Raw genomic sequence first — 19,910 nt, 5'->3', positions numbered from 1 at the left:
ACCTGCTGTTGCGGTCAGCATCTGTTAGGTAACTGTTTTCACTTTTTTGGTTACCAGTTGACGGTCACCTTGGGATTCTTCTCTCAATTTCAATGATGCATATGTAAAATTTAGATTATTAGTGCTGTTTGCCAAGTCAAGCATCACTATTACTATTTCTCATACTAACGATTTTAACCAAGCAGGTGATACAATTAGTGAAAAAAACAACCGCCTACCACCGGGTTCACCATCACATTCTAGTGCGAACAGACAATACGTCGGTGGCCTCATATAAAAATCGACGGGGGGGTTTGAGATCGCGCCCTCTATGCAAAATGCCGCATCAGGTTCTTCTGTGGTCCCAGGGCAAACTACTCTCTCAATTAGAGCAATGTTTACTCCTGGGGACAAAAATGTGGGGGCAGACATCGTGTCGAGGCAGGGGCTGAGGCCCGGCGAATGGAGACTCCACCCCGAGATGGTGGAGTTGATGTGGAGGAAGTTTGGTCAGGCGGAAGTGGATCTGTTCGCCTCTCACGAGAACACACACTGTCCGCTCTGGTTTTCCCTCATGCATCCAGCTACCCTGGGACTGGATGCCATGGTGCTGTACGCATTTCCCCCAATCACTCTGCTCCCAGGGGTTCTAGAGAGGGTCTGGCGGCACGGGATCAGTTTGCTCTTAGTAGCCCCGTACTGGCCGGCCCCGAGTATGGTTTTCAGACATCATAGCTCTCCTAGCAGGCCCTCCGTGGCAAATCCCTTCTTTCTCAGGCTGGGAGCACAATATATCACCCCCGGCCGGAGCTGTGGAAGCTGTGGGTCTGGCCCCTGAGGGGGATCAACTCATGAATGCTGGTCTCTCAACCGAGGTTGTTGAGACCATCCTAAACTCTAGAGCCCCATCCATGAGGAAACTGTATGCATTAAAATGTAATGTATTTACTTTATGGTGCAGAGAACATCAGTTGGACCCAGTTAACTGCCCAGTGACTTCAGTGCTGGAGTTCCTCCAGAGTCGCTTCTCTGACGGGCTCTTCACATCCACGCTTAAGGTCTATGTGGCGGCCATAGCTGCCTTCCACACGCCTCTAGGGGTGGGCACTTTGGGGAGACACCCACTTATTGTACTTTTCCTTCGTGGAGCAAGGAGGATGAGGCCTATCGTCCAGACTAGGGTTCCCATGTGGGACCTGGCAGTGGTTCTTGAAGGGTTATCCCTGGCACACTTCGAACCTTTGGACGAGGTGTCCAAGAAATGTATGTAATTTCTTGTAACCCTGAAGGTAGCCTTCCTGCTAGCTATTACGCCCCTCAAGAGAGTGGGGAACCTGCAGGCACTATCTGTTGCTCCCTCTTGCCTCGAGTTCGCTCCTGGCAGAGTGAGAGCCATTCTCCACCCAGCCATTCCCTGAGGGTTACAGTCGTATCCCGAGACGTTTTGTAGAAGCATGAAAACTTGTCCACACAACTTTGTTTCTTGGTGGAAATGATAAGCCACCTTGACTCCAAGAAGTTGTGTAAAGTCAGTCAGTCAGATTGGATTTGGCAGTTTCACTGTGCTGCAGTGATGACATATATTTTGTAAGCCAAACATAGGCTATAAACAAACTACATATGGTCACATGACTTCAACAGGCTGCATCATTAAGCTTCCAACAACTCTCTCAGTCTTTATTTAAAAAAAATTCCCTTAATGTTTGAGGTAGAATAGTTTGCAAGAGCTCGATTATAAACACAATCAGGCTTTAAAAGTCGACTATTGAGTCGACTGGTTTACTTGTTCGCTGTGATGACGTTTAATGTCCCTTTTAGCCACTTATAAGCAACAATCTCTTTCAAGCTTTAAAAAAAATCACAAGGTGATATTATTGATGAATAAAATGCAAGAATATCTTGAGCTTTTGCTCACCACAGACAAAACACAATAAAAGCATGTCATCTCTGCTGCACACTATAGTAGCGCACAGTTTGCATCAGACGCTTCATGAACGATTTTGTTAGTCCAGTTGTAAACGATTCTTCCCTTTTCCATGTTTCCGCAGGATCCCAGAAGCAAGCACAAGTTTAAGATCCACACCTACGGCAGTCCCACGTTCTGTGACCACTGCGGATCGCTGCTGTACGGCCTCCTCCACCAGGGCATGAAATGCGACAGTGAGTATCGACCTCCCATCGTGCCCTCACGCAAGACCATCTTCTCTTAACCAAATCTGGATGAAGCCTGTAAGGAAATAAAGGAAGAAGTGGCCTCAGATCCGTGTGAAAGGGTATCTCCTGCCCCAGGCCTACAAAATTCATCTGTTTCTGCTGTTCTTGTCCATAATGAGGTCAAATGTGGTTAGATCTGTAGATCTAGAGACACCTCCTTCATTTCAACCTGTTCCTCTCAAGCGGACTGGCTTTAATTGTCACAGATTTCAATGAGAACATATTTAAGGGAGATTTATGTGGGAATAGCAGCATATATGGGATGCGCTCATCCACACCTCTCTGAGACGACACACCACAGCGAATTTCTGTTTCCACATATCAACAACAGCCTCAGCATGGGTCACACACACTTTCTCTGCCAAAACACTCCAACAAAACAAGGTTTGCTGTCTGTGCTCATGAACTTGACAGGGTCATCTTCAAAATACACATTTCATCTCTTATGTTAGTGTTTCAGCAGTTGATATAATTAAAAAGGGAAAAAAAAGTTAATAACAACATGACAGTAAAGGCCAATTCCCACCGCACGGACAAACGCCTACAAACACGTTTTGTCGGATCAGTGTGTTACCGCTGTGGGCGTTGATCAGGGTTTGTTTTCACCTAACTGACCATGTTATATCAGCATTTGTCAGTGTCTGTTGACATGACAGTTATTTTTCATAAAATTCTAAATCCAACGGCCAACTTGTTTGTTGATAGGGTTGGGTATCATTTGAATTTTAATGATTCTGATTTCGATTCTGCTTATCGATTCCGATTCTTATTGATTCCTAATTTCGATTCCATTAAGGTTAAAAAAATAAAAAGATATCATTCACATTTAGGGCCCTATTTTAACGATCTGAAACGCAAGTGTCAAAGCGCAAGTAACTTTGTGGGCGGGTCTCGCCGCTGTTGCTATTTTCCCGGCGGGATAAATGACTCTTGCGCCTGGCGCAAATCTAAAAGGGGTTGGTCTGAAGTAGCTTCATTATTCATAGGTGTGGTTTGGGCGTAACGTGAAATAACCCAATCAGAGCATCATCTCACATTCCCTTTAAGAGCAGACGCGCTTTTTCCTTGGCGTATTGCTATTATAACGGCGGATTTGCCAGGCGCGCGCCAGGAGCGGTTCACAGCCGAGGAGAGCAACGCTCTCGTCACGGCCGTAAAAGAGAGAGAAGTCAAGTCAAGTCAAGTCAAGTATATTTGTATAGCGCTTTTCACAATACAGATTGTATCAAAGCAGCTTCACAGTATTAAATTAAAATAATACAACAAGGTTTGTTTCTAGTGGAATTTATTGATTGATAAAATCAAATTAAATATCCCCAGAATATCCCCAGTGACATTGGGGATCGAGAAACACACCCAAATTAGCTTCGGTTAAACAGGTATATAATAATGTGGGTAAATGTGTAAGCTAGATGTATGATTTTATAATAAATTATCTATCTATCTCTATCTATCTATCTATCTATCTATCTATCTATCTATCTATCTATCTATCGTTTGTAATAATATGATTTGCAAAAATGAAAACGGCTGCTTCTGTGTAGATTAGAGAAAGTGTATGCGCGTTGTGCACGCTATACATTATGGTCAAGCATGCGCCCTTAAAATAGCCTAATGAACAACGCGCAACGCGCCACTGACTTTAGACTAGGTTTTTTCTGGCCAGTGGCGCAATTGTTTTATGGAACAGTAAAATAGCACCAGGGAACGTTTGCGCCGGAACACGCCTCCTTTTTTGCGCTGAACCGCCCAGGGAGCGCAAGTTCATTCCCTAGTTTAGCGACGTGCTTCTGTGGAGGGAAAAGCGCGCTTTGCGCGGGTGCAAAATAGGAATGAAACATGCGTCGGTGTACAAAGTCAATTGCGCTGGGTGCAAGATAGGGCCCTTAGTCTTATTTTAAAACATTTAATTGTAGCTGAATATCATGAACAAAAAGGCAGAAGAACTCTTACTCAAGGAACGTTTGCCGGTGGCAAACAGCAATAGCATAAAAAACAACTAGCCTAACTAATGTACATTTAAGACAAGTAAACACTCAGTAATTAAAAAAGAACAAATAAAAAATTAGCAATTGCAACAAAAGATACAATTGAACAAAGAAACAATTGAAATAAACAGTGTTTTAAGATTTTCAGGTATTCACGTACAGAAACTGTAATCAAATGTAAAAATAACACTGCACTTTATAAATAAATTATACATTACAAATATAGTTACTAAAGTTATTCAGTCAAGAACGAGTGACTTTTCTCTCTGTCTTTTGTTGTTTGATCAGTGTTATTCTAGAGACGGCAGCAGGAATATTAGGCTGCTGTCACTTTAAGAGCTGCACGGATCCAATATACTGATACACGTCCAATATACTGATACACGTGTCCAATATACTGATACACGTCCAATATACTGATACACGTCCAATATACTGATACACGTGTCCAATATACTGATACACGTCCAATATACTGATACACGTCCAATATACTGATACACGTCCAATATACTGATACACGTCCAATATACTGATACACGTGTCCAATATACTGATACACGTGTCCAATATACTGATACACGTGTCCAATGTACTGATACACGTGTCCAATATTCTGATACACGTCCAATATACTGATATACTGATACACGTCCAATATACTGATATACTGATACACGTCCAATATATGCTGATACACGTCCAATATACTGATACACGTGTCCAATATACTGATACACGTCCAATATACTGATACACGTGTCCAATATACTGATACACGTCCAATATACTGATACACGTGTCCAATATACTGATACACGTGTCCAATGTACTGATACACGTGTCCAATATTCTGATACACGTCCAATATACTGATACACGTGTCCAATATACTGATACACGTCCAATATACTGATACACGTGTCCAATATACTGATACACGTCCAATATACTGATACACGTGTCCAATATACTGATACACGTGTCCAATATTCTGATACACGTCCAATATACTGATATACTGATACACGTCCAATATACTGATATACTGATACACGTCCAATATACTGATACACGTCCAATATACTGATACACGTGTCCAATATACTGATACACGTCCAATATACTGATACACGTGTCCAATGTACTGATACACGTGTCCAATGTACTGATACACGTGTCCAATATTCTGATACACGTCCAATATACTGATACACGTGTCCAATATACTGATACACGTCCAATATACTGATACACGTGTCCAATATACTGATACACGTCCAATATACTGATACACGTGTCCAATATACTGATACACGTGTCCAATATACTGATACACGTCCAATATATGCTGATACACGTCCAATATACTGATACACGTGTCCAATATACTGATACACGTCCAATATACTGATACACGTGTCCAATATACTGATACACGTGTCCAATATACTGATACACGTGTCCAATATACTGATACACGTGTCCAATATACTGATACACGTGTCCAATATACTGATACACGTGTCCAATATACTGATACACGTCCAATATACTGATATACTGATACACGTCCAATATACTGATACACGTGTCCAATATACTGATACACGTGTCCAATATACTGATACACGTCCAATATACTGATACACGTGTCCAATATACTGATACACGTCCAATATACTGATACACGTGTCCAATATACTGATACACGTGTCCAATATACTGATACACGTCCAATATACTGATACACGTCCAATATACTGATACACGTGTCCAATATACTGATACACGTGTCCAATATACTGATACACGTGTCCAATATACTGATACACGTCCAATATACTGATACACGTGTCCAATATACTGATACACGTGTCCAATATACTGATACACGTGTCCAATATACTGATACACGTGTCCAATATACTGATACACGTGTCCAATATACTGATACACGTCCAATATACTGATACACGTCCAATATACTGATACACGTGTCCAATATACTGATACACGTCCAATATACTGATACACGTGTCCAATATACTGATACACGTGTCCAATATATTGATACACGTCCAATATACTGATACACGTGTCCAATATACTGATACACGTGTCCAATATACTGATACACGTGTCCAATATACTGATACACGTGTCCAATATACTGATACACGTGTCCAATATACTGATACGTGTCCAATATACTGATACACGTGTCCAATATACTGATACACGTGTCCAATATACTGATACACGTCCAATATACTGATACACGTGTCCAATATACTGATACACGGATCCAATATACTGATACACGTCCAATATACTGATACACGTGTCCAATATACTGATACACGTCCAATATACTGATACACGTGTCCAATATAATGATACACGTCCAATATACTGATACACGTGTCCAATATACTGATACACGTGTCCAATATACTGATACACGTGTCCAATATACTGATACACGTCCAATATACTGATACACGTCCAATATACTGATACACTTCCAATATACTGATACACGTGTCCAATATACTGATACACGTCCAATATACTGATACATGTCCAATATACTGATACACGTGTCCAATATACTGATACACGTGTCCAATATACTGATACACACACATGCAGTCGTCTCGCGCTTGAATGGTTTAATTGATTTAATTTAAAACACAAAGGAATCGATAAGAGGAATGGAAATTTTAATTTGATAACAAGTATCCGATTCCAGACCTGATTTTTGATTCCCACCCAACCCTATTTGCTGGTATTTGTTGGCGTTTGTCTGTGTGGTGTGAATTGGCCTTAACAGCTCTGAATCAGGTTGGAGTTCTAGAGCTTTTATGCTACAAATGGAAAGTGGCTGTGAATCATGCAAGGTTGCTAGGAATGCTCATATGCCCACGTTCATACGAATATTTCCTTGAAAAAGCTTTTTTTTTGTGTGGCAGCCAATCTTCAATGGCTCTGGTTTGTGGTCCATGTACAGCAGTCTTGCCAAGTCTGTGGTTTTCCTGCAGAATTTGGCAACTTTTACTCTGTTGCCTCGGGTTGCTTTTTGGTCCATGGGTTGAAGCAATCACACAACACACACACACACTTTTTTTTGTGTGTTTTTTGAATAGCAATTGGGCTGTTTTTAGGCAAACCTGGCAACCCTGATGTACAGCTTCTTCAGTAGTTTTTATTAAGACCACAGAGGGAAGAGCAGCAAACAGAAGTAGAGAGCCATCGTATCGCACATTGGCTACTGTGGATATAGACACATTTTCACAATTAATTAAATTCTCAATAGATAAAATCAAGCCCTGCATATACACTGACTGTCCTGTGCCGTTATAACCGTTACTCATGTTAAATCCTGAAGCGTTTACCGATGTTTCTCTCTCTTGTTCTCAGCCTGTGACATGAACGTTCACAAGCAGTGTGTGATGAACGTGCCAAGTCTGTGCGGGACCGACCACACCGAGCGCAGAGGACGAATCTTCCTCAAGATCGAGGTCAGCGGAGACAGACTCCACGTCACAGGTCAGCACCCCCCACTCGCACTGGGAATATCCCAGAATAGCGATCATTCGTGGGGATTGAAAACATGACAAATGTCAGAACTGGACGCCGGCGAAATTGACTGGGTCTGATATTATATGGCCAAAAAGTAAGATGAAATCCTTATGCTTGTAATGGGCAATGATTAATCGCGATTATATATTTAAGAAAAATTTGTTATTATTTTATTATATATAATATAAATTATATATAAATATATATACAGTGAATACATGCAAATATTTCTTATATAATATAATATAATATAATATAACAACGTTTAAATGCTTAGTTTTATGATCAAAGCTCTGTAGTTTTTATTGTGGTGATAAAAACATTGAGAGAAAACGTACAAATAAACATTTCTCAAAAATTATCATATTTAATACTCCACATTTTAACATGATTTTTCTTAAAAAATTATGTATGGATAATCAAGTAGACCTAAGTTGCTTCCGTCCGAATCTGGAAGTATTATTGACAATATAAAATATGTTTATGTACATATACTTATGCATACTTGTGTTTAAAGATCTGTTTAGATTTCTCAGCAAAAACACACGTGAACTGAAGTGTGTGTGTGTGTGTGTGTGTGTGTGGGGGGGGGGGGGCATCATTTTTTAATTATGCTAAACATTATGCTAAAAAAGTGTAAAGCATCAGTCAGATGACAGAAAGCATGTAGTAGATTGTGTTCATGTTTTTCAGCAAAAGTTTTAATCATGTTATTCATTTTAGAGGATGATTCAAAAATGATACAGTCAGCAAAGGGTTAAGTAGCATCACAAAATGATATTTATTTGAGTAGATCTTGTTAATGCTTCTCCGTTATTAGTATAATTCACATAATATGTTGCTATTTTTATCCGTTTGCGTGATCCTTGCAAATTCACATTAGTCTTATTACTCAGACTTCATAATGCTTTGATGCTGTTTTTCCACAAAATGCCAGTTTGCATTAAGCTATCATGGCAGGTCATGTGTTGAGGGTTGAGTGGGTTTAGAGATTGAGTGTGTGTGTGTGTGTGTGTGTGTGTGTGTGTGTGTGTGTGTGTGTGTGTGTGTGTGTGTGTGTGTGTGTGTGTGGCAGCAGGTATGAGGGGGCTTTAGTGCCAGATGCCTGGCCCGGTGCCCGGCTGTTGTGATGATGGGGCTTTATGTATGCCAGCCTGTGTCCGCTCAGAAACTCTTGCTCCAGTGAACACATTCCTGTGAGCTGGCACCTCTTCCCTGCTGTGTGAATATCATCTCTGCTTATCTCCGGCCTTACACACACACAGACATGCTACACACTGGTCCGCTGATTATTATATGTGGAGAAGTCATCGTGATTCAGGAAATCCTACAGTTATCTAGAGAAGGGTCACTGTTGCATTTTATTTTCTCCCTGATGTTAGTCAGGGTTTCTTTCACCACAACAAAAGTTTTTTTTTTTAATCCAGTCTGTCTCTTAAAGGGTTAGTTAAGCCCAAAATGAAAATTCTGTCATCTTTTACTCACCTTCGTGTTGTTCCAAACCCATAAAACTTTTGTTCATCTTCAGAACACAAATGGAGATGTTTTATCCAAACCATGATTTCTGTGAGATTTCTGAAGGGCTGTTTACACGACACTGTTTTCAACTAAAACCGTAAAAGTTTTTATGCGTTTTGGCCGTTCGTTTACACGACAATGGCGTTTTGGGCGCCTGAAAACACACACTTTTGAAAACGGGTTTCAAAGTGCAAGTCCGTGCAAAACAACAAAATCGTGAACCTCTGAAGACGATGACGTCACATACATGCGTATTACGTGTTCAGTCTATAGTGTTTCATCGCCATCTACTGGCCTGGCAGCAGAATACAGCGTTTTTAGTCGTTTTCACGGATCGTGTGAATGGGGATCGTTTTGACAATGGTGTCGTCTGTATCCGGAAATCTATAAGGAAACACTTGTGTAAAAATGTAAATTCCGACTCATTTCCGAGAACCGGTTCTTTCGGACGGCTCGTTTCAATGAACCGGTTTAAAAAAAAACGATTCATCGGTTCCTTACTTCATCACGCAATGATGTCACTACACACATTTATTTTCTAACAAGTCAGTGTCATGTTATATCAGGGAAACATTCAAATAAAGTCATTTGTATCAATGCATATTCAAATAAAAAGTTATTTGTGTTAACGCATATTGCTGATTATTGCCTTTCAATCACTTAAAGGAATAGTTCACCCAAAAATTTAATTTCAATCATTAATTACTCACCTCATGTCGTTCCAAACCCGTAAGACCTTCGGTCATCTTCACAAATTAAGATATTTTTTTATGAAATCCGAGAGTTTTTTTCAACTTTCAAGGCCCAGAAAGGTACAGTAGTAAAGATGACATAATTAAATTATTTTGGTGAACTATCCCAATTATATAATGTAATGTGTATGGTGCAATCCAAACACAAATGACTCAGGAATACAACTATCAATAGACTTTAATCCACAATTAGAAATGCACAGGAGAATACAAACGCAAACCATACTAACAACAACGATAACCCAAAGAGGATTGACCTGAACAGGGAGTATATTTACACTGAGAAACGAGACACAGGTGCAAATCATAAGTAGCCATAGAAACAAACTGTGGACATAATCAGAAACCAAGGAAACCGAAAATAAACAGTTTAGGGAAACAAGAACTAACTACAACAGAACAGAATAAGAGCATACAGAACATATAGACTAATTCAGTTTAACTGTAGAAAAAAAATAGATACACAAATATATACTCAAATATGCTGGAATTTAACTTAATTTGTACAAATGTTTAATATCCATGTAAGAATGTCCATTGATTTTGCAAGCAAACTTACTTTCCATTGGCCAGGAGTACCAGCCATAACAATGTCTCATAGGTTTAATACAGTGTCTACATGGTACATCCAACTATTATTTACGAAAGTAAATAATAAAAAATACTGTCATTTTAGCTTACAGATCCTCAAACTAATCATTAGTTGCATTCTTGGGAAGGATTATTGCATGTTTGTTGTGTCTGAGGAGGTCATCTGCCGGGAGCTGGGAGGAATATGACTGGGTTCTTCATAGGGTTTGTGAGTTCACTGCGCTGATGTTAATTGATTCAATTTGCCCAGCATCCATGTGCTCATGCACACAACAAATACACACAGAAAACAACAAACAAACAACCCTTTTTTGCTTCAGATTCTAAGATGCCTTCATAGGATGCACTGGATTTCACAGTTCTGTCCACATGGTTGGTGGGAAAGTGGTTTTATGATCTCGGGTGTCATCATCACTTTTTACACGAGTCATTAAGACATTATGTCCTTAGTCGTGCTTTTCATTAGCCTGCTGGTTGAATGTAGATAATCATTTCAACAGGTTTTTGATAGCGATAGTATTAGTGAAGTTCACAATGTAATTTTGGGAGGAGTGAACCCCTCTAATCTTTCAGTTAACAGCCGGAGCATATAAGGCGGCGCTCACTGTTCTGGCGTCCCTCTACCTCCCCAGCTCCACCTGCATCCTTTAGGCATCTCCCTACCATACTCATCATCCGAGCATTAGTAGTCCCACTGGGGGGTTTATCTATTTAATATTTAAGCCAAATACGCTTAACCTTATTAGCTTAAAGATTATATGGGCAAAGGAACTCGTAAATTAGATATTAAAGGATTAGTTCACTTCAGAATTAAAATTTCCTGATAATTTATTCTCTCCGACGTCATCCAAGATGTTCATGTCTTTCTTTCTTCAGTCGAAAAGAAATTACGTTTTTTGAGGAAAACGTTCCAGGATGATCCCAGCCGAGGAATAAGAGTCTTATCTAGACAAACCATCGGCCATTTTCTAAAAAAAACAACAACATTTATATACTTTTTAACCACAAATGTGCACTAGCTCTGTGATACGCCACGCATTCACGCTGAAAGGTCACGCGTGACGAAGGCGGAAGTACCGGAAGTCAAATGCCATTTACAAAAAAAATATATAATAAAAGATAAAACAACAATGAAGCCTACGTCACGTGTGACATTTCAACGTGATTACGTAATGTGTGTCGCATCACAGCTAGTGCAAGACGAGCATTTGTGGTTAAAAAGTATATAAATGTTTATTTTTGTTATAAAATGGCGGATGGTTTGTCTAGATAAGACTCTTATTCCTCGGCTGGGATCGTGTCGAGACTTTGAAGCTGCACTGAAACTCACATTTGGACCCCATTGAAGTCACTATATGGAGAAAAATCCTGGAACGTTTTCCTCAAAAACCTTCATTTCTTTCTGACTGAAGAAAGAAAGACATGAACATCTTGGATGACGTGGCAGAGAGTAAATTATCAGGACATTTTAATTCTGAAGTGAACTACTCCTTTAAGAATAAGAGTGTTTGGTGTAAGAATTTCTAGCAGTTTGGTCACCCCACTTCATCAGATGTTTGTGATAAACAGCGGGACTGTTCTGGTGTCTCGAACCAGTCTGGACCTGCATGGAAAGTCATGTTGATTTTGTCAGCAGGTTGTTCTCCTCTTGCTTGTGATGTGGAGCACCAGATCCCTGCTGTAAATCAGAGGTATCAGTGTCCCAGGGCATCTGACACAGGGAATTTCCCATGGGAAATCATAATACAGCAGGACTAACACAAACTGTCATGTGGAGGTGTCTTACCAGTGTCATACTGGTGATCTTATAGACACTGGCACTGCAACTGGGGAAACTTTAATTTTTTTCTTCTGCCAACAAGATATTATATATGATCCGCTGCTCTTACACAAATACAAGGGAACTTTTAAGTTGTGTTTTCCAGGCCTAGAAAAGTCATGGAAAATAATAATAAAATTTTTTTTTTAAAGTTTGCGGTCCGTAGGATTTTTTTATTTATTAATAATTTAAATAAAATACTAATAAAATGTATTTAATTATAACTTTTATTTAACAAGGATACATTAATTTGATACATAAGACATTTTTAATGTTACAAAGCATTACTATTTTCTATTTGTTCTTTGGGAGTTTCTATTCATCCAAGAATCCTGAAATGTATCGCGGGTTTTCACAAAAATATTAAGCAGCACAACTGTTTTCAACATTCAGCTTTGCCATCACTAACATCAGAGCCCGTCTACGGAGAGCCTGCCCACTCCCTATTAAGCTCTATTGTACCGAATTTTGGTTGTAGTACAACCAGAGTTCCACTGGGGGCGATCGCCATGAGTGCAAAATGAATGGGAGTCTATGGGGCTAGACAGCTAAATTAATCTCTTTCACCCGATTGCCATTGAGAAATCTCAGATCTGATTGTAGATTTTGCAAGTACAACATGGGTTATAGGTCGAAAGTTGAATGAACGAGTACTTATGTCCTTTTGATTTCTTACAGGTTGAGCTGTTGTTGCCCATAACACGCTAGCATTCTGCTAATGAACGCTGATTGGTCAGTGAAGGACTGATTACGACCAGAGATACCGCTTGATGGCATGGTGTCATCCGCAGCGGGACCAGAAACGAACAAAACAAAAACTCATCTAGCACTGTGTATTTACCTGTGTCAGCTGTGTTGTCGATGCCTCGAGTGAAAAGAAAGTGCAGAGCGCGAACGCACCAGTGTGACTGAAGGATGGCCGTAAAGCAGTATCTCTGGTCGTACGATGTGTATGACGTCATTGACACTTTAAAAGACTTTTTAAAGCAAATAAGTGACTCAAAAAAATCTAACACCCAGCAATGTGTAATTTCTTTGCATCTCCTTTCGAATACAACATTCAAATTACTAGACAAAAAATTATATCCTGAGAAAAGTGGATTTTTATTGGTATAGCGCCATAGACCTCCATTCATTCTGCACTCGTCCTGTGAGCGCCCTCCTGTGGAATCAGAGAGGAACTGCAACCAGTTCAGAAGCCGGAAGTGTACTGAGAGTGAAACTTCTCGCCATATTAGACATTCTCTGCTAACATTTTAAAAATTTATCAAACAGAAAACAGATGTTTTAAATAATATTTCACAATAAGAGACTTTCAAAAACATTACAGAATCTTACTGACCATTTTTTTTCTAGACTAAAAACTGATCTGTAGTCTATAACTTTCTTGCAAGCCATAGTGATGGTTAGGGCCAGATTTACTAAAAAAGCGCCAAAGTCAGTAGAAAGTTCTGCGTGTGGTCAGTAGATCGATCACATAACAGATTTATGGTCAGTTTCAGGGCCGGCCCTGACCAATTTGCTGCCCTAGGCAAGATTTTACCTGGCGCCCCATGCATCAACACTCATAATAAATCATCATATTAGAATGATTTCTAAAGGATCATGTGATAGACCGGATGTCACATGTGACACTGAAGAATGGAGTAATGATGCTGAAAATTCAGCTTTGCATCACAGAAATAAATGATAATTTAAAGTATAATAAATTGAAAACAAATTATTTTAAGTTGTAATAATATATCACAATATTAAAAAAAAATTCTGTATTTTTGATCAAATAAATGCAGGCTTGATGAGCAGAAGAAACTTCTTTCAAAAACATTAAAAATAGTAATGTTTCCAAACTTTTGGCCTGTACTGTATCCCCCCAAAAACTGCACAACTGTAGAGTAAAACATTAATAAAAAAAGTGATAATAAAAAATGCGTCTTAAAACTGACATGATTGTACAAAATCACAGTCTGGGGACTCAGAACTCAGAACAGCTGCTAACATTAAGTTTAAGGTAAAAATAACTGCCATGAAATTATAGTATCTTACTCCTATGCAATAAATTGTTCATTCACTACATCTCTTTACCTCAGTCTTTATCCTCTTCTCTTCTTTTTGGCACTGTATCTATCGCAGACTATGCTCATTTATAATGTGTCATGTAAATTCGGCATTCCGTCAAAATCAGGAAACTTTCACCGTGTCTAGAACTGGCGCGAGCTGCCAGGCCCGTTTCTACGAGCTGTTAGCAGTGCTGTCTACATTAGATGCGGCGTCGGGCGCGCTACACAACAAATTACCAACAACTGATCGCGCGCGCGCTCTGTTTCTGACGCACTTCAAGCACTCGATGGGCGGGGGGAGATTGAAGAGCCGGCATTTTTTTTTTTTTTTTTTTTTTTTTTTTTGCTTTATTTGGTAGTATTTCGAATTAATGGTTTTAAAATAGTAGCCTATTATAAAAAAAAAAAAAAGTAAAAAAAAAAAAAAAAATTCACTCGTTCACTCATTCTGGCGCCCCTATGGATGAGTGGCGCCCTTAGCATTTGCCTATACCGCCTATGCCGCGGGCCGGCCCTGGTCAGTTTAGCTCAGTTCATGGACTTTTACTTTGTTTTTCCACAGTTCCTGTTATCCTTTGTTTGTATTCCGGCACTTTCTGGTTGCTATGGTCACTGTCATTATTAGTTTGTTGAGTTCAGCTGTGTTTGGTTGATCATCTTGTTTGAGTCACTACTTGAGTTCTTCCCTCACAGTCTGTCATTATTCAGTTCATGTTTACGTTTATGATGTATATCATAATATATAATATATGTGATGCGATCTGGGAAAACCCACCACATGGTGAAATTTTACCTATTACAGGTTTTGATATAATATGGATGCTGGTATCAAGCCCTTTCCAAATCTGTTTTTATTTTTATCATAGCTTGTTGGTAGCAGAAGTTATGTTTATCTGAAGTCGGCCGATCTCTATGATTTTCTGGAACGGAATTTTGAGAAAAACAGGTTTAAATAACTGTCACCGTTGAGACGCGTCCATCTCGCGATTGTTATGAAACTGCGTGACGTTATAGTTTAAACAGGATTGGCGCGAAATGCGCACTATACACATTCACTGTACATGTATGTGGTTTATTTTAAAGGTAAACTATCTTTGTAGTGTTACGAGACGGACAGGTGTATGGGATATATGGCGATTGTTTTGTTTTTTTCACCTCTGCCGGGCGTTAATGGTCGCATAGAATGCATTAGAGAAAGAGAGTATTTTCAGCTTGACACTATAAATCGCTGTTTTTCTGCACTAAACAAGGGAATTTTGCCAAGATATTTTCAGAGATAAGAGAAAAGATGTTATAGAATAATAATTTAATGGAAAAAAAAAATTGACAAAAAAACTGACATTCAAACTATTTTGGAATTTACTGAAAACGGCCCAGCGCGACATCCGACGGGTTTTCCCAGATCGCATCACATATGTTTATGATCTGTTATCATTAAAACTTTGTGTTGGAACTGTATCTTTGCCTTCCTGCAACCACCCGTGATACACACACACACACATATATATATACAGTCAAACCAAAAATTATTCAGACACCAGATATCTTTATTTTTTTTACTAGTGTGTGCAGGACACTATTGGTCATTTATGTAAGTGAGGAGAGCAAAATAAAGTAAACTGTGACATATTATACCCAAAAACTCTTCATACAGAGACTACCAGTAACATTTATACAAATTTGGGACTAAAAATGATTCAGAAACTTTGACCATGTTTTGCTGAAGTGTTTTTTCTTTAATTGCTAATGCTCTTTTTACACACAGACTGAACACAATGAAGCATTGCTTGGTGATTGGTTGAGCTAAACTGGTATTATCTAATTGTGTAGTTAAATTTAACAGCTGACAGATATTCAACATAATTCATTGTTTTGAGTTCTAGTCATATTTTATTACCCTTTTCTAAACTATAGCGAATAAACTGTGAAATGTTGAAGGTGTCTGAATACATTTTGGTTTGACTGTAATTCGAACGCATAATAAATGTTTTAAAAGGTTTCATTTCATAATTAAACTGTCCTAAGAATCTTTTCATCACGTATTGAGTGTATTAATCATATTATATTTGCTTTTCTTCTGGTCTGGTCTGTGTTTCAAAGTTGGCCGTTTGCATAAGAGACCTTGAGGCATTGGTTCTGAACGCTCTCTGTAGGCCTGAACTTCTGTTTGTCCTCTTCTAGGGTTTTATTATATAACCTCCCAGAGGCGATGGCTTCAGTTAAACGCGTTGGTGGTTCCTATCAGCACTTCCCTCGTGGATCCCATTTGTAACGGAGGGCTCAAGTGTCTCTCTGGATTTCCAAAACTGCTGAACGCTTAAGAGTCGTCACTGCCCAAAGATGTGCGTGTCAGTCCACGATGACTTCGTGATTATTTAAAGCGATGACTGTGGTTGATATTTGGCTGCCAGTTGGGATTCACTTCATACTTTTGTGTGGTTTTACCTGGGACTCATTTTATTCCCACTGCCAGGCATTAGATCAAACTGGAGGATAAAGTAACTTTCGTTTCAGTGTTTCACGCTTTTTAGACATGTACACCATAACAAACAAACTTGTTTTAACAAAACGTTACAAATTTCCTTTAAATGTCTCATATATCACTGAAAATGGGACACTATATCACTAAGAATGAGAGCTATAATGTGGTATATGGCACATAGTTACAATAATTCTAGAGATGCACTGATATGAAAATTTTGGCTGAAACCGATAACCGATAATTCTTTATCTTCAAAAGCCGATAACCGATATATTGGCCGATAAATCTAAAGCGAAATTTTTATATACTTTTTGAGAGCCTGATTACAAAAACAAAAGTCTCGCCATTAAATCCATGTCCCAAACACACAATTAATGATGTTCTCATTATAATTTTATGTAGCCGATATGACTTAACTGTTGCACTTTATTGTATTTTCCTTTTTTGAAGTGATTTCAATCATATTTCAAGCAATTCAAATCCATCATGTTGAACAGTGCGCATCTGAAGTGTCTCAACTGAAGGAAATAATACATTATTTATTGACTTTAATATATCGGACAGATTTTCTTATTGTGCCGATAACGATAACATTAAAAATGAACATTGGTCGATACCGATATGGTGGCCGATATATCGTGCATCCCTAGATAATTCTTCTTAAAATGTGATGCAGTTTTAAAAATTATCTCTTTTTTTTTACATTGGAATTTCTCAAAAAGATGATTTTCTGACCCCAAAATTCAGCAAAAGTTTTGACATGGTCTTACATGGTCTTAAAGATATCAAGGATATATTTTCACAGAATGTTCTTTAGGATTATTTTATGTAGAAAACAGTGAATCACAATTTTTTTTTACTTTAGCTGAGTTTATGGAAATGTTATATGTGTACCCATACTGAAGATTTCTGAGGAGCTTTCATCCATGTTAAGGATCTAGTACAGACTCCCAATGGACTGAGATAAATGTGGTTGAGTGTTTTGATTGAGATTTATTGTTGATATTGTATATGACTTTATTTATTCTGGGCTGACATCAGACGGAGGAATCTTGGCTGACCCTTCGTGTGTTGTGAATAAACAATGGGAAGAAGCTCATTTTCAGATTACCCAGCATGCAGTGCACTGGACATTTGGCGGTTATGTAACAGCACATCTAAATTTCTCAGGCTATTTGTGCGATTTGAATGTCCATGGAAAACCACATGTAAAAATAGCCTTTGAAGATTACATCAGCTCATAATTCATGCTGCCACCCATCGAGATCAGCAAGATATGATTCACTGAAGTTTAGGATGGCATAATGTGGGCAACGTGGTAAAACACTGAGAGTAATGTTATTTGAACATAGTAACAGGAAATCTCTGAAAGTTTTCATCAAAACATTCTGATGCAAAATACCAATCATCAGACCTCAGTAATACTCTATAGATAAATAACAGTTAGAGAAATTATTTATGAAGCTGTAAATGACGTCTTCACTAGGTTTGTGCAAAATGTGCCACAGCAATGTAGGTGTTGTTGGTGGTTGCTAGGGCTGGATTGACATTTAATAGCCCCTTTCACACATACAGTCTTTACCAGTAAATTACCGTAACAGATCATGTGTGAACAGGACCTTTTCAAATAAACCGGTAAATTACCGTAACAGATCATGTGTGAACAGGACCTTTTCAAATATACTGTTACAAATCATGTGTGAACAGGACCTTTTCAAGTAAATTGGTAAATTACCGTAACAGATCATGTGTGAACAGGACCTTTTCAAATAAACTGGTAAATTACCGTTACAAATCGTGTGAACAGGACCTTTCCAAATATACCAGTAAATTACCGTAACAGATCATGTGTGAGCAGGACCTTTTCAAATATACCGGTAAATTACCGTAACAGATCATGTGTGAACAGGACCTTTTTAAAATAAACCGGTAAATTACCGTAACAGATCATGTGTGAACAGGACCTTTTCAAATAAACCGGTAAATTACTGTAACAGATCATGTGTGAACAGGACCTTTTCAAATATACCGGTAAATTACCGTAACAGATCATGTGTGAACAGGACCTTTTCAAATATACCGGTAAATTACCGTAACAGATCATGTGTGAACAGGACCTTAGCAAATAAACCAGTAAATTACCGTAACTGTATCATGTGTGAACAGGACCTTTTCAAATAAACCGGTAAATTACCGTAACAGATCATGTGTGAACAGGACCTTATCAAATAAACCAGTAAATTACCGTAACAGATCATGTGTGAACAGGACCTTTTCAAATGAACCGCCAAATTACCGTTACAGATCATGTATGAACAGGACCTTTTCAAATAAACCGCTAAATTACAGTAACAGATCATGTGTGAACAGGACCTTTTCAAATATACCGGTAAATTACCGTAACAGATCATGTGTGAACAGGACCTTAGCAAATAAACCAGTAAATTACCGTAACTGTATCATGTGTGAACAGGACCTTTTCAAATAAACCGGTAAATTACCGTAACAGATCATGTGTGAACAGGACCTTATCAAATAAACCAGTAAATTACCGTAACAGATCATGTGTGAACGGCACCTTTCCAAATATACCGGTAAATTACCGGTAACAGATCATGTGTGAACGGGACCTATCCAAATATACCGGTAAATTACCGTAACAGATCATGTGTGAACAGGACCTTTTCAAATATACTGGTAAATTACCGTAACAGATCATGTGTGAACAGGACCTTAGCAAATAAACCAGTAAATTACCGTAACTGTATCATGTGTGAACAGGACCTTTTCAAATAAACCGGTAAATTACCGTAACAGATCATGTGTGCACAGGACCTTATCAAATAAACCAGTAAATTACCTTAACAGATCATGTGTGAACAGGACCTTTTCAAATAAACCGCCAAATTACCGTTACAGATCATG

The 19,910-nt window shown here is 38.7% G+C and overlaps 1 protein-coding gene across 2 annotated transcripts in view; it reads left to right on the top strand.

Moving 5' to 3' along the window:
- Positions 1 to 19,910, top strand: part of prkcab (protein kinase C, alpha, b) — a 214,381-nt gene that overhangs the window by 133,789 nt on the left and 60,682 nt on the right. For both annotated transcript variants that reach the window (XM_084417060.1, XM_084417059.1), the window contains exons 4-5: positions 2,028 to 2,139; positions 7,605 to 7,733. In XM_084417060.1, the coding sequence (XP_084273186.1) occupies positions 2,028 to 2,139; positions 7,605 to 7,733 (241 nt within the window). The remainder of the gene's footprint in view (positions 1 to 2,027; positions 2,140 to 7,604; positions 7,734 to 19,910) is intronic.

Source organism: Rutilus rutilus (assembly GCF_951802725.1).
Source record: "Rutilus rutilus genome assembly, chromosome: 1".
Classification (NCBI taxonomy): domain Eukaryota; kingdom Metazoa; phylum Chordata; class Actinopteri; order Cypriniformes; family Leuciscidae; genus Rutilus; species Rutilus rutilus.
Note: the sequence above shows the minus strand (reverse complement) of the source record. Positions and strands in the feature narration are given on the sequence as shown.